Source organism: Cynara cardunculus (genome assembly GCF_001531365.2).
Source record: "Cynara cardunculus var. scolymus isolate 2C chromosome LG 10, CcrdV1, whole genome shotgun sequence".
Taxonomy (NCBI): Eukaryota; Viridiplantae; Streptophyta; class Magnoliopsida; order Asterales; family Asteraceae; genus Cynara; species Cynara cardunculus.
Window position 1 is genome coordinate 23,755,319 of NC_037537.1, and position 17,227 is coordinate 23,772,545.

Genomic DNA, 17,227 nt, shown 5'->3' on the forward strand with positions numbered 1-17,227 from the left:
GAGCGAGTGAGCATGGAGGAGCGATGGAGAAGGAAATCGATTCAAACCTCCCGTCGCCGTCGCCGTCGCCGTCGCCGATGGGGAAGGACGCACGATGAGGGTGCGATGGAGACAGTCTGAGAATGGAGGAGCGATTGCAAATGGATTCTGAGCATTGGAGGAGCGAGTGAGCATGGAGGAGCGATGGAGGGTAGATTAGTAAAAAAAAAGTCTGTTCCACTTAGTTCCAGGGGTAGAGGTAGAACACCCGTGTCCCATGTGTGTGCAAGTTAGTTCCAGTTAGTTCCACTTAAAAACACACCAAACGTGGGACAAGTGTGTTCTGTCCTGTCCTGTTCCACCCTGTTCCACGTACCAAACGCACCCTAAGGTTGCGTTTGGTATATGGGATGGGACAGGACAGGACGGGACAAAACTCACTATCCCAGTCCAGTCCTGTCATGTCCAGTTCTACTCTCTTGTCCTGTCTTGTGCTGTTCAATTATGTCTGCGTACCAAATGCTATCTAAAGGAATCGGGAATAACAATAATTTAAAAATCATCTATTAAATGAATTAAAAAAGGTATGTACGAAAATGGCCGGATTAACGGGAGAAAAGATAGAAAATTTTCAAAAACTATATAAATTATGCACCAACCTGTTCGGAATATGTTTTCTTTCCATACAACTAATTTATTGATTTGAAAATAAAAGGTCAAATATAAGTAACCAATGACCGTACAAATCTTATGTCTCTTTTTTTCTTTTAATTTCTAATTTGTTAAGTATTAGTTGACCCACCAACGATCGTCGGCTCATTCATAATCGTATTACAAAAACAAATTAATTAACAATTATTTTTATGATAACAAAAATTAATATTTAATTAGTTTTTCTTGAAATTTAATATTTTTATGATAAATTTTTTTTAATATTTAACTATTTTTTTTATTAACCTGAATATCTAACCTGCTATACAAGCCGACTAATCTCATGGCGACCACCTGCAAACCGGAGTCACCGCATTTGAACTTCTGTGGCCCGGATGAGATTTTTATTTCTCCTTGAATTTGAACCTGGAACCTCCAGACATTTTTGACCTTTGGAGCTCAAGCTCAAACCAATCAAGCGTCACCATTGTGGTTCACAAACTCATTTTTTTCCAACAGAAATTGTAAAATAACTTTCATATTGAAGAAAACATTTTCTCCAAAGGGATCAAAAAGATGCTTAAGGTAATGAGAAAGCCATGATTGGGAACACGATGGCCGAAAATTTTAAGTTCTTTTGTTATATATAACTAGGGCTGTAAATAAACCGAACGTTCAGTGAACCGTTCGTGAATCGTTCGACGGGAACTTTGTTTATGTTCGTTTATTTAATAAACGAACGAACATGAATAATTTTTTTTGTTCATTTAGTTAAACGAACGAACATGAACAAGAGTCTCGTTCGTTCATTTACCGTTCGTTTACTTTCATTTATATTCGTTCGCTTAGATATTAAATTTAATATATAATCTTTTATTTATTTACTTTGAATTCAAATAATATTTATTTATGTTAATTTAGCCCGTTCGTTTATGTTCGTTCGTTTACACTCGTTTAGCATGTTAACAAACGAACACGAACACACTTGATTTTTAAATGAACGAACACGAACACACCTGATTTTTAAACGAACGAACACGAACACAAAGAATTTCGTTCGTTTACCGTTTGTGTCCATTCGTTTGTTCGGTTAAGTTAAACGAACGAACATAAACAAGCCTCTGTTAATGTTTGTTCGGTTCGTTAAGAGCCCTATACATAACTATATTATATTGAGGGGACAAAAAATTGCTTTACATTTAAGTAGTTTTCAGTGTATTACAATTTCATCCTTAAGAATCTTATCAATTATGATGCATTAATTGTATGTTATGATTTAAGCAATGTTTTATACGAATTGAGGTGTGGCACAATGGAATGGTTAATCTTCAAGCTAGCCTTATGAGTCACGGGGTGGTTGATGTAACCTTTTTTTAATGTGCAAGTTATGACGATAAATATGTTTCTATCATATATCACTTAATTAGTTGATAATATTTAACAATTTAAATTCATATAAGAAACCAAAATGACATATTGAATTATTTAAATCATATATATAGAGGTCAGTTCAAATCTTAATGCTAAATATCGTGAGAATTTAGGAAATAAAAGTTAATGAAATATTCATATGTGAATCATCGAAAAAATCTCAAAAACCTTATTTAAAGATGTATAGATGAACCGACGTTACATATTCATATGGATTTACATATAAATCTTCAAATGAATTTTTTCATTAACTGATCACATATAGACCTTCTTTTAACTTTTTCTTCTCATCTTCTTACGATATTTAAGTTCAGTGTTAATTATCTGATATCTATCATTAATACGTATTTAAATTCAATATTAATTAATAAATAAAAGTTTTGATTCAGTATTTAATAAGAATATGTTAACGCTATCAATCAAATATTAAATATCATTATCACCAAAAAAAAAAAGATACTCACCTATAGTCAGAAATGATCATCTCAAAATCAAAGTAGACGAACAAGACTGAAAACGAGAGCAACAACTTTTATTTGTAAACCTGATAAAAGTCTACAAAATGACGGCATCAGAGACACCACAATCTATGTTATTATACCTTACAAAATTTAAAATTCACTTGGTTGTACGTTAAAATCAAATTAGTGTTGCTTCTGCTTGCTTGCTGCTCCTCTTCTCATCGTCGTCGCTTCCTGTCACCACCACTGAATGTGTGATACCCGGCTTATCGGTTATAAAATTCGAGGTAGTTTTTGAATAAGGGTGGTAAGTTGAGGGGTTTGATGTGTTAATGTGCTTAAAATATGTTTTTAACCACCGCCTCATATATTTGTTTATGATTATTATGGATATTTGGTGTTATCTCGTTGGGATGATGAGAATGAATGAAGGGAAACAAAATAAATTTACTCTGTGTGTGTGTGTGTGTTTTGAGTCCGAGAAAACATAAATCGAAAACGGAAGAAAGAAGAACTAAATTATGTGATTCTGAATCTGAAATTTGTTGTTTATCATCTGCGTCTATTTGTTATCATAAAGTGAGTTTATTTCAAAAAAGAATTTTCATCTTACTGTGTTTGAACAAGAACCATATGGTTCTCTCTATATGGGATGTTTTAAAACTGTTGTTATATGTTAATATCAAATGATTGAAATAAATGTGGTATAATCAGGATATGTGTATTTTGGAATAAATGTGACATAATCAGAAGTGGCGTACTAATTGATAAATATCTACAATTAAATATTTATATGAAACAATCATTTTCCAACTTTTTGAAAATAAATATTTATAATTTACTATCTTTTTTAATCATGATATTGTCCGATCACGTAGTCAATTTCTTTTGTATTTTACGATAAACCAATAAACATGTTAGTACATGTTACTTTATCATAACATATCGATCACGACGTAAGAATCTCAACCACTTTGTACGGCCATACTCGATTAGAAATATATAATATAATCTATAAGAAAATAAAAGAGAGAAAATGAACACAGTAATATTTATCTCATAAACGTTTCTTTATCACATGTTCAAACGTAATGACATCAACATGTATGTGTAGAATCAAGAGTCCTATATACAACTATACAAGTACATATTCGATTCAATACCTCATGCCAACAACGTAAGGTTTCCGATTCTTATGTTATCAACTAATAATTATAATAATGACATGGTTTGTATTTAAAACTCCACACACACTCACATATACATGGTTTTTTTTTATAAACCTGGATATCTAAACCACTATGCGAGCCGACTAATCACAGAGCGACCACCTGCTTTGCAGATAGCTCGGAGTTACTGCATTTGAACCTTTGTGGCCACAAGGAGATTTGTATTCCTCCTTGGATTTGAACCTGAGACCTCTTGGTACTTTTGACTTTTGAAGTCAAGTTCAAACCAATCAGGCACCACGATGATTAATTCCCAAAAAGAAAATGATATAAACACGGTTGTGCGCATCGATGAACATACATGCATGTCTCATGTTGATTAGTAGTTTATTACAAATGTTTTGTTTAAGTTAATGATCACATGGTTTGAACAAATCTTTGCTTAAAATGGACCTATACATTAATTAATGTTGGAGTTTATCTTAATCCAGATAGATCCAACTAAGAATGAATCTTATCTCAAGTATTTTAACGATATCATGTTTTAATTTTCATTAGAAGGGTAATCGGGCAATGCAGCGAGATACATCTTGATTTTAATGTTATATTTTATTTTTTTTTATCTCTGTCGATGTTATAATACGATTTTAACGTTATACATCTCGATTTTATGTGTTTTTAAGAAAGCAATAATGATTTCATTTTTGAATAAAATATAAATTTGAAAATATCATAAAAATTTGAAAAAAATGTAACATTGTTAGTATCAAATCAACTATTTAGAAGTTTTTATTTTTTTATGTAATTTCTTTAATTTAATTCTTTTATTATAATTTAATTTAGGTTTAATAACAAAAAGTAATTTTATTTCTGGTTTAATAATATAACATTTTATAAAGATAATAATTAAGTATTTTGTTAGGACTCAATGATTATCCTAATTATATTTTAGATTTTTTATTTTTAAAATGAGATGTTTATCTTGTATTTGATTATATTTATCTGCAGTTAGTTACACGAATTCAGATATGAAGCTTTAATAAGTTGTACTTATACACAATCTACTTGTAGTCTTGAGTTTTAAGTAACATGCATTAATAAACAGTACTTCATGCATAAAAAATGGTTTTTAAAGATTTCTGTCAAATGTTTTATAATATAGTATAGATAACACATGCGGAAATGAAAAGTTGATAACTTTTAAAAAATTCAATTTGAATCTCCAAAGTTTTTAATTTGTATAATTATCATATAATTTTTTAATAAAATTTTGTATTTATTAATTACTCAATTTCATCATATCATTTAATAACTTATGGATTAAAAATTATTTATTAATTATCAGCCGTAACAACATTCCATAAGTGTATGATAACCATCGAGTGCATCTCACAGTTATAACATAATGCTACACTTAAGTAGACCATATTTTGCAACCATTTTTGCTTGTTTAAAAAAAATGTAAATTGAAGAGATATATGATATGACTCATTTACACTTGGTTAAAGCTTAATGAAGCAAACTCTAAGCAAAGGGGTTGTGATCAACATATATATATATATATATATATATATATATATATATATATATATATATATAGGAGCGATCAAATGAAAACTACTCCAATTTGTAAAAACCCTAAAAACTTCTTTCATCCATCGTTAATCTTATGAAAAATTTTCATGAAATTGTTAATCTTGTGAAATTGTTTCATATAATATTTTTTTTGATGAAGTTGTTTCATATGTGGAATTATGAAATTGTTTCATATACTACTTAATGAAATTTTAATGAAACTGTTTCATATATTTCTCTAAAATTAAAATAATGAAGATGATAATATCCATGATTAACACCCTCCACAATAAAAATGGTTAATCAACCTCTCATAATTATAAAAAAATGAACAAAATGAAAAATTATGATTGGTTGAATGAGGTTTTCACGGTTTTTACAAATTGAGTGGTTTTTATTTGAACTCACCCATATATATATATATATATATATATATATATATATATAGAATGAATGATAGATTTTATTTGATAAAAGCTTATTTGTACTATGTATCTATTCAAAATTTACATTCAGCTAGCATCACATGATGGATAAAAAAAAGTCAAACATAATTGACATTTTACGTTATCGGCTTTAGATCGAGATGTACACCGTAACATTGTACAGATACCTTATCAGTGTGTGTATATATATATATATATATTTATTTATTTATTTATTTATACCTGCTTACTATATCTTATAATAACATTAATAAAGAATCAATTAACATGAGACATGTACGGATTACAAACCCAACTAATAGATAGAAAATTTGTGAAACAAAACGACAAAACTTGAGAGATACTCTATGCCTTTCATCATATACAAAATATCAAATAATAACATGGTCAAATAATAAAACACGATTAAAATCACATGTAATTTGTCCATTCTCATTTTTTCTTATTTGATCATCGTTTTCATTTAAATCCAGATACACAAACACTCTTTTTTTTTAACATTTTGTGTGTGGAAAGAAATTGTTCGATCTTTTGACAAAAAATTGATATAATTTATCGTCGAATTAAATATCTTGTTCTATAAATTTAATAATTTCTAATAATTAAGTTGATATTATGTTTATACGATTTTAGTATCATGGTTTAATTAGGATGATTTATTAACCTTTTTATCTATCCTATATTATAAATCATTTGACAAAAACGTTTAAAAATCATTCTTTATGCATGAAGTACTGTGTTTTAATACATATTACTTAAAATCTAAGATTACAAGTAAATTGTACGTAAGTACAACTTATTAAAGCTTCATWTTTGAATTTGTATAACTAACTGCAAATAAACATAATCAAATACAAGATAAACATCTCATTTTAAATATAAAAAATCTAAAATATAATTAGGATAATCATTGAGTTCTAACAAAATCATTTTCTTTACAAAAACTTATTGTCAAACCAAAAATAAATTATTTCATTATTTGACTTAAATTAAATTATAACAAAAAATTGAATTAAAGAAATGTATATAAAAAAACAAGAACTTTTAAATATTTAATTTGATATTAATATCGATATATTTTTTTAAATTTTTATGATATCTTCAAATGTATTTTTTTTCAAAAATAAAAACATTATCTTTCTAAAAACCACTTAAACGATTTTATATCAACATAGACAAAAAATAAAATAAAATATTAAAATAAAAATATATCTTATTACATTCATCTAATATTAAAAATGAGTTTTAAAATCATGGTTGACTCTTAATTTTCAAATTAATAATGTAAATGCGTCACAACCCTCAGCAGTTCAAGTTTGACCATTCTCCATCCTTTCCGTTTTCCATTTTCCATTTTCTTATGGTGGGAAAAAACCTTTTTCCATATATAACATTTATTATTTTTTCAAATTTTATTTTTTAATTAAGATTAAATGTATGAAATAGCAATTTATTTTCATAAATTTTTTTATTATAATATTTTATTTTTATTTTTTTATTACAGCAATGTACTTTCAAATTATTTTTTATTAAGACATCGTATTTTAAAAAATCTACCCATTATAGCAATATGTAACATGTTACCTTTTAAACCAGTTAACCTTTTTACTTTTAATTATATCATAGGAAGGCAATAAGGGAAGGTAGATATGTGAATTATTGAAATTTTCTTTGAATATATATATTTTTTTTGAAAGGCAAAAAAGGAAGGACAAGGATGAGAGCTTCGGCATGGCCATCACCCTCACCAAGCCAACCAATATATTAAACAACAGATCCAACAAGAAGCTAGACACAAGAGGATACAAAAATCCACCACAACAAGCGAGAACAAAAAGAAACAAAAACAAAACATCCCCAGACAAAGGCCAAAGCAAAACTCAAACCTAAGACAAGCAAAGAGACTAAACAAGGTAAGGAGAAGAAGACCAACTATTCCAATTAAGATGGAACTTACGATTCTTGTTCCCCATCCAAAGTTTGGATACATTTTGAACACAAGGGAATGGGTCTTCACCTCTCTTCTTAGTTTCCGCACCATCCTCAGCATGAAAAGTTTCATTCCGCCACTTCCAAAGTTGCCAAAACGTTACAGCGCACACTGATAAGAAAGTCACTCCAACCTTACGATTAGTACCTACTTGTTTGATCAGCATTTTAAAATCAGACACCGAGGATAGACGGGGAGTTTTAAGATCCCACCAAACCCATATTTTCCTCCATAGAATGTTTGCCACCGAACAAGAGAAGAAACAATGGTCCATAGTTTCAACCCCTTTGCCACAAAAGATGCACTCCAAATATACATATATATATATATATATATATATATATATTGATTTTAATGTTTTGTTTTATATTTTGACTCTATCGATGTTATAATACGATTTTATGTGGTTTTGAGAAAAAAAAATGTTTTTATTTTTGAATGAAATATTATATTTCTTTAAAAAATAAGCGAAATTAATATTAAATCAACTATTTAAAAGTTCTCATTTTTTATGTAATTTTTTTAATTTATTTTTTATTATAATTTAATATAAGTTTAATAATAAAATAATTTATTTTTGGTTTAATATTATAAATTTTATAAAGATAATAATTAAGTATTCTGTTGAATTCAATGATTATCTAATTATATTTTAGATTTTTTATATTTAAAATGAGATGTTTATCATGTATTTGATTATGTTTATCTGTAGTTAGTTACACGAATTCAGATATAGAGCTTTAATAAGTTGTACTTATGCATAATCTACTTGCAATATTGAGTTTTAAGTAATATGCATTAATAAACAGTACTTTACGCATAAAAAGTGGTTTTTAAGAGTTTTTGTCAAATGTTTTATAATATAGTATAGATATATATCAAGGTCATATTAATAATTTGTAACGCCGGTTCACATATGCATCTTTAAATTGATTTTTTCAATGATTTGCATATAATTCTTTTTTAAACATTCTCTTCTTACTTTCTCACAATATTTGGTCTTCTTATTAAACTGGCCCATGTATACACACATACTTTCAAAAAGGTTCAAACGAGAATGACAAAAACATTACTTAAGAAGATAGAAATAACACTCAACCGTCGAATGAGATGACGCAAAGGAGAAGTACATTGTGTTTTTTCGGAAGGAGGTGGAGAGATCGATCCATGACGTGCTGATGCTTCTATTGCTTCTGATTTTTGAGGATCGAAAAATTGGTAGAAGACATTTAAAAATTGGTGATTTAAACGTTGATATTGATTTATAAGATATAACACCATTAATTAGTATAATATTTTATTTAAATTAAATATCTTGTAGAAGATATTAAATTTTAAAAACTTGAAAGCATGTATTATAATCACAAAGGTGGTGTTTGATTGGTTTAAGTTTGGGCTCCAAATGTCAAAAGTGTTTGGAGGTCATAGGTTCAAATTCAAAGAGGAATAAAAATCTTTTTGTAGCCACAGAGGTTCAAATGCGGTGACTCTGAGATACCCACAAAGCGGGTGGTCACCCAAGAATTAGTCGGCTCGCATAGTGAGTTGGATATCCAGATTAATCAAAAAGAACATGTATTATATACATATTTATGTAATTTCTATTTACTCCATCCTATTGAAAAACTATAATGTTCGATTTCACATACATTAATCAAACTTAAAGACTAATTATGACGACATATATCGAAATTAGAGATTTATTTATTTAATTATTAATCAATTTATTAGCAAAAATGTAAATATAATTATTTGTTAGTGTCTTACTTGAAAATAAATGTGATATTGATATATATCTCCATTAAATACATGTAATTTCACCATTTTTTTAATTAAATAAATCAAACACGGACATTACATTAGAACTAACGCGTTAATGACAAATTGGTCTGACATATAAATATAAAACTATAATTAAATTAAAGATGCCATTCAGCCAATTAAAGATTACTAACTTAATGAAGATCTGAATTACTTAACTTAATAAATAAATCATCAAGTCGTCTTAATTAGAACCAGATGTAAATCTAATGTCATCATGAAACTTACATCTCTAAATGTGATACACTTATAGGTATTAGATTTTCTTATTCACATAATTAAACTTAACATCAAATAAATTTTTGAATAAATAACAGTTTCAAGTTTGAATCATGCAGAAGACGAGTTTGAACCATTCCCGCTAGTCATAATCATTTAGGGGCCGTTTACCAAACGCTTACTCGGGTAAGCGTTTGCCAAGTCACATTATCTAATCGGATGAATATGGTAAGGACCAACAATTTTACCCGGTCAAAGCAAGACAAGAACCAAGAGTCTTACCCGGTAAGTGAGAACGACGACTCTTACCACAGTAAGTGATTACCGGATAAATTGTTGCATGCGATGTCATTTTGGTGGACTAAAATCTTACCTGATAAATAAATAATAGTGCTAAATTTTACTGGTAAGCACTTATAGGGTAAGTATTTGATAAACGGCTCCTTAGTCAACTCTGAAATGTCTCTTCACATATGGATGGTTCTTAGGGGCTGGTTTCGTGTGGGGCTAGTCGCTATTGTTGGCAATTAACCTTTTGGTAGAAAAAAAATATTGTTTTTGTAAAATGTTAGTTTCAATAAATTGATTGAATCGCTTACCGAATCAGAAAGCAACCCAGTACATCAACATGTCACTCAACATAATTTATAGGTTAAAGTGTATCGGTTGATAAAATCACTTTTTTACCGGGTAATATCTTCTTACCTTATAAAAACATGTTCACTATATCGTAAATAGTCTCGTAACCAAACCATAAAGGTGGTGCCTGATTAGTTTGAGCTTGACTCCAAAAATTAAAAGTATTAGGAGGTTTCAGGTTCAAATCCAATGAGAAATAAAAATCCCTTTGTGACCACGATGGTTCACATATAATTTTTTTTAATAATCTATTCTTTATATTTTCTTACGATATTTAACTCTCTTATTTAAACCGTCCACGATAGAATTTACATTTAGAACTTATAAAAATTCATTTGTATTTATTTAACCAACACAATAAACAAAAATATTATACAAAATTTATTGATAAGCAAAGGCTCCTTAAAGTACGGTACAATATGTACGGCTGCTTATACTACTCCAATATTTTTTTGATTTCTTTACATAACTTTGTTTATTACTTTTTTCTGAACCCTTAAACATGGTGGTCCGGCGTAGTATTCGGCGGAGTTTCGGTGACGGCCACCACCAATCTCCTCCCACGTTCCGCCCTGCTGTTCTCTGCAAACTTCATACTTCCGATGTGCAAACCCTTCTCTCTCTCTTCCTCACTGTACTCCAAGCTATAATAATACTCTTCATCGTACTTCTCATTCTTTGATGCCGGTAAAAACATGCTCCCCCATTGTGGGAAGTGGATAAAAGCCACCGGAATCGTTAAAACCACCGCCATCACCCCCATCCACGTTAATCCCCATGCCGTGGAAAACCTTGCACCGGAGAAAAATAGCAGTTGGGTCAAACCACCACCAACATTGCCACCGGCACCGGTCAAGCCGGATAGAATGCCCAGAGAACGTCGGGAAACGAAGGGAATGATGCCGTAAGTTGCTCCACAAGCGGCTTGTGATCCTGCGGCCATGAGCATCATCGACAAGATGGCGATGGGTAGAGAGTTGGCTAGCCCTAACCATATGCAGAAAACGCCTCCTAGGGTTTGTGTTATCCATAATGTCCATAACCTTCCTCTCATTCCGAATTTACCAGCCGATAGATCGGACACGTAGCCACCGAATGGACGCGTAAAGAAGTTAGCCACCCCGAAACTTGCCGCCACGACACCGGCTGTGTGAAGCTTTAACCCGAACCTGTAGCATATTAGAAAAATGAAGTCGTCAACTACCTGATCACGAAGATTTAACGATTTATTCGTGACAAATATTAACGGAAAAATGAGTTTTTTTGTTACCTATCAAAGAAGTATTCAGAGATGACGTTATTCAAGCACAATTGCACGCCCATGGAATATCCATAGATCAAGAAAAAGATCCATGTCCTATAATTTGCCGCTGCATTTCGGAATACCTGCAGTTACGATTATTAGAAAACTTGGTTAAATAAGACCCGAAGAGAGATCAATATTCTTGAAATGTGGTGATCTTAAGATCGACACCGAATACAAATTATATATAGAGAGGGAGGTTTAGGAGAAAAATCCTAGTAACCGTTAATCTGGACGGTATGTACATGTGCGTACAAGTAAATGAAGTTATTTCTTGGGTTTTATGCACGTGTGGATGTCATGTAGTTTTTTATTTTTTTACGGTTTCCAGTGAACCGAGTCTCTTACATGTATAAGTAACTCACCTTTGAGAATTTATCCTTTGGAGCTTGTCCCTCCTTTTGAATTTGAGCAAAGTTGCCATCAGGCAAATCTTGGCCATAAACCAAAACCAGAACCCCAACGATCAGATGAAACCACCCTGGAATAAAGAAAGCAATCCTCCAAGCCGTGAATGGTGTGCTTCCGAGCATCTGACTTATCACATGGAAGAGCACCGGCATCAGCAGCTGAGTAACGCCACCACCCAGATCGCCCCACCCTGCCGACACCCCGTTCACCACTCCAATGATCTTCCCATTAAACATCACACTCGTCCAGTACTGGCAAGAGACGAACGTGGCCAACGAGAACCCTATCATGAACCTGACCGCCACGTAACCGCCAGCGTCGGCCACAAATGAGACACTGAAAACCACAGGGGCAGCCAGGAGGTTGATCACCGAACAACCGTACCTTGGTCCGACGAGGTCGCAGAGCACCCCCATGACGAGGCGTGAGAGGATGCTGCCTGAAACAGAGGCGATTCCGGCGTTGGAGATGTCGGAGCGAGTGAGGTTGAGGTTGTCCCGAATGATGGGAACAAGAGGGGCGGCGGCGAAGGTGGAGATGACGCAAGTGCAGAAGGATAGCCATGAGAGATGGAAAGCTCTCATGTGGGGTTGTGCTACGGAGAAGATCTTCATTTTTGTGGCCTTGTTTTCTGAATCCACCGGTAGAGCAAATGTCCGCTGAGGCGTGGCAGTAGTGGTGGGGATGGATATGGTACTTTCTTGATTTTCTGGGATGGTGGCTGAGGAAGCCATTGTTGTTTCTTGAACTCCAAAGGTGTGGGAAATGAATTAAGAAACGTAAAGAGAATATATATACATATATGTATATATATATTTGATAAGCTAAGAAAGAGTAAGATGTAGGTGTGCTTATGAATGGGAGGTGTTTCAGCGTATTTATAGACAACATGCAGGGTTTCGAGAGTTGACTTTTCTAAAGACTTGTTCATTGGCCACAGGGGATAACACACAAAATAGACGACACTGATTTTATCAACTAAAATCTTCTTAATTTATTTGTATGTTTTTTAATTCTTTTATATATATAAATACATAAATTATATTGATAAATTTAAACAATCTAATAAAATATAGAAAGTTTATCATGGATTGTTTGTTTATCTCTTAATAATTTTATTAAGAGGCAACATCTGAATTGTAAGAAGATGGATCTTGTTTGATAAAAAAATAAGTCTATTTTTTAATGGTTCTAAAATCATCTAAATGATTTTATATCTTGGGTCTTCTTAACCATTCAGCACACTAATTTCATTCTGAATAATTACTAAACAATTATATTTCTTTTTACACTATATTATAAGAGTCTTTTAATAATTATGATCACTTAATTATTATATGTCAAACCATTCAACAACTGTTAAATAACTCATAGGTCTTTTTATATGACAATTTTGAAAAGAGATAAATTTAATAAGTCTATAAAAAATTAATAAGAAACCTTTTAAAAGTATAATATTATGAACTAGAACGATTTACTTTTAAGCTTTGATTATGTTGCATTCAAGTTTGTCGATAAATTTGTTAGGTCGTCCAGCTTTAAATTCGTATTATAATAACTTAATTATGGTAATGTCATTTGTATATAACATTCAATTATTGATTACAGGGGTGGACCTATTCATGTCCGAGTGGTCCTATACGCTTTCTTAATTGAATTCGCAGGTAAAAAAAATTTGGGTATGAAAGTGGGTCTGCTAAACTTTGAGCAGTGCTCGACATATTAGAAAACACAAGGAATATCAACCAAAAAACTTAAAAAATACACTGAAATTAACCAAAAAAAAATTAAATGCTATGTTTGTCAAACTACCTTATAATTAATTCTAAATAATAAATTAAGTAACATTAACATATAATTAATGTAAAGTTAAAATTAATTAATCATTTTAACTAATATTATTACTATTATCACTATTTATTTATAATTAATATTTATTTATATCAGTAATAATTGATTTTTATCAATATTTGATGATTATTAATAATCAATATTTATTTATAATCAATAGTAATATCTATCAATTAATACTAATTAGATTTATAATTAGAAAAAGTGATAATACAACAAAATTGGGCTTATAGGATGTCACCAATAAATAAACGTCCTAATATACCATTTTATAGGACATAATTCACATGACCTAAAAATAAACTCTCATATCTAAAAGCATTGTAATAACTTTATATGACGCTTTTAGGTATCGTAACAAATTTATTAGAACACATAAAAAAGAGTCATATTAATTATTTTATATGACACTATTTGAAAAAGTGTTAGACAAACAAAAGTGTACTATAAGATTATGGATTTATAAGACACCTTTCTCAAAAACGTCAAATAAAATAGCTAATGTGACGTTTTGTATTAAAAACATCTTAAAAAACTTGCTAAGATACTTAAAAGCGTCTAGATAAACTTGTTACAATGTCTTTAGATAGAACGCTTTATTTTTTGATCATATTAAATGTTATAAGGCAGATTATTAGAAGGCTTATCCTATTTGTGTTGCCTGTAATCCACTTTAAAGGTACCCCTGTTCGACAAAAATTCTAAATCCGCTATTGATTAATCACATAAACTAAAAATCTCATTAAGTGCCTCTCCAATCCAACATCAAGTCTCATGAATAAGATTATTTTAATTATAATAAATCGAGAATTAATTATTTACAAATCCCTGAGAATTTTGGTTCCAATCGTCAATAAGTTTATATAAACTCCTCCAACACAGTTACTTTTCACAAGCGTCAATAAGTTTATATAAAATGTCATTTTACAGTTTGATATAATATCGTTTTTACAATAACAGTTACCAAATATTGTATTAACAATTACGATTTTGTCCTACGTCATGGAGATCCAACTTGTTTTGGTTTTCAAAATAAAATTAATTTTTAAAAGGAAAAAAAACGTCATTGCAATCCCTAAATTGACAAGTTTTGTCCATTTGCAATTTTGCATACAAAAAAAAGACTAAAATTTAATAAGTTTAATATTTTGGGGTTAAAAGTATTATTTTTAAAAGTATTGGGTTTGTGTCATGACTCCAATAATCCAAAGGATCTTTGCATAATTCACGGTTTCAAAGTCAAAGGTTGTACTTCAACCACGACACCGTACGGGCAAAAAATTTCAATTTGCCCCTAAACTTTATGTTTATGTTCTTTTAGGTCCTTTGATTTCTGTTTATTCCATTTCAGTCCCTTGTTAAAAAAATTGTAAACAAAACCTTTATGTTACTTTCAACAAGGTTGGTGATGCAAAATTTTACATTGGTTAGAGAGGGGAACTAAGGTTGTCTATCTTATAAGAGATTAGATACCTCTTCTATCAAACACGTTTTAAAACAGTACATCCAAATATGGACTAAGCCGACAATATTTGATAAAGTTGTTTGGGATGTTGCAAATGGTATCAGAACTAGAAACTGTACTGGTGTGTCAACGAGGACGTTGGATTCCCAAAGAGGGTGGATTGTAATATTTCACATTGGTTGGGGAGGTGAACTAAGGCTACCTTATAGGGGACATGATATATTCTCTATCAGGTGTGTTTCAGAACCATGAATCCAGATATAAATAAAACGGACAATATCTTATACACTTGTCTAGGATGTTACGGTAATTTATTATTGAATTTTTATGCTTATCTGTTGTCGATCAAAATGAAAATTTTAATAGTAGAAAAAGAAGTTTTTTTTTATACCCACCTTCGTTGACTATTGAGATAACATTTAAGTACAAAGTCTATTGATCTTGAAATATTGTTCTTTTTAAATGAATAAAACGTCACATTTGTAAGCTAATTCTATACATACATACATATGTGTGTAGACTTGGGTTCACGTGAGACCAGGGGTTTTTCATAAGACCCGTAAGACCAATTTATGTTCATTGATCAACTTTATAAGTTAATGATCTAATGGTCTAAAGTTGTACGGTGACAATTTTGTGATTATTGAGAAGTCTCGTGGAAATTTTGTGATTATCAATGTTTAGATTGTAGATCTAATCCAAGGGTTGAGAATTGATCTTACGGGTCTCACGAAAAACCTTTGGTCTCACATGATCTCAAGTGTGTGTGTGTATATATATATATATATATACACACACACACCTAAAAACGCCAAATATGAGAAAAATTAGATATCATCACACGAATTATGAGTTTATGGTGGCCGTTCATATATTTTATCGAGTTTACTTTAATTATGTTAATCATCGTACGTATCTATGGACTCACTTTGTTGCTAGAAGTAGTAACTAATTAAATTGTGTAGTTACGTATTTTCTTGGTTTTTAGTTTTTAACTTCTTTAATTTTTTTTATACGTTTATAACCATCATTTTTCCAAAATACAGATTCTTTTTTCTAAACAGTTATAAGTGTGGAACTTTTTAAATGCCTATAAAGAAGATTGTTATTTTTATATGATCTGAATGAATCTCAGATAAATATATAAATGTAAAAGAAGATGATTTCAACGAACTTATCCTATTAATTAATAAACAGTAATTAAGAAATTACAACTACATTATATTATTAACTTATGTTTAAAGATAAATATTGCTTGATTAATTTGGTTTATATTATATAGTTTTATTGTGTGGATTAATGCCGTACCAAGTGGTTAAGGTGAGTAGCTAGTGATGTAAGTGGCATGCTACGTTTAATTAATATGCATGCATTCATTCGTCATAAAGTTCAAAATTAATAATAACTAATTTTTTATTTAATTTTTAATTAACCTGTTATACGAACCGATTAATTTCAGGACGATCATCTGTTTTGTGGGTAGCCCGGAATCACCGCATTTGAATCTCCATAACCACAACACGTTTCACCTTTGAAGCCTAAATTCAAACCAATCAGACACCACTCTTCTGGTTAACTAATTAATAGATATTGTGTACAAAATCTACCCAAAAGATTAAATAAACTATTTAGATATTTTCATACCAATGTTACAAGTAACATTAAAAAAAAACTATTTATTTGATTCTTGAAGAAGGTATCATAAGGAATCAAGCATGAAGATGCTATAAATCATTTTGCCTATGTCTTTAGTCTGTTAGGAATTCAGGGGTTCGAACCTCACCAAACATGAAGATGATCCGTAAATTTATTTGTT

At 30.5% G+C, this 17,227-nt stretch overlaps 1 protein-coding gene across 1 annotated transcript; it reads right to left on the reverse strand.

Moving 5' to 3' along the window:
- Positions 1-10,877: 10,877 nt before the first annotated feature.
- LOC112519553 (high affinity nitrate transporter 2.6-like) lies at positions 10,878-12,829 on the reverse strand. Its single transcript, XM_025127747.1, has 3 exons — positions 12,050-12,829; positions 11,652-11,767; positions 10,878-11,550 (listed from the first exon to the last, which is right to left on the reverse strand). The coding sequence occupies exons 1-3, from the start codon at positions 12,827-12,829 to the stop codon at positions 10,878-10,880; spliced, it is 1,569 nt and encodes a 522-aa protein (XP_024983515.1).
- Positions 12,830-17,227: the final 4,398 nt, after the last annotated feature.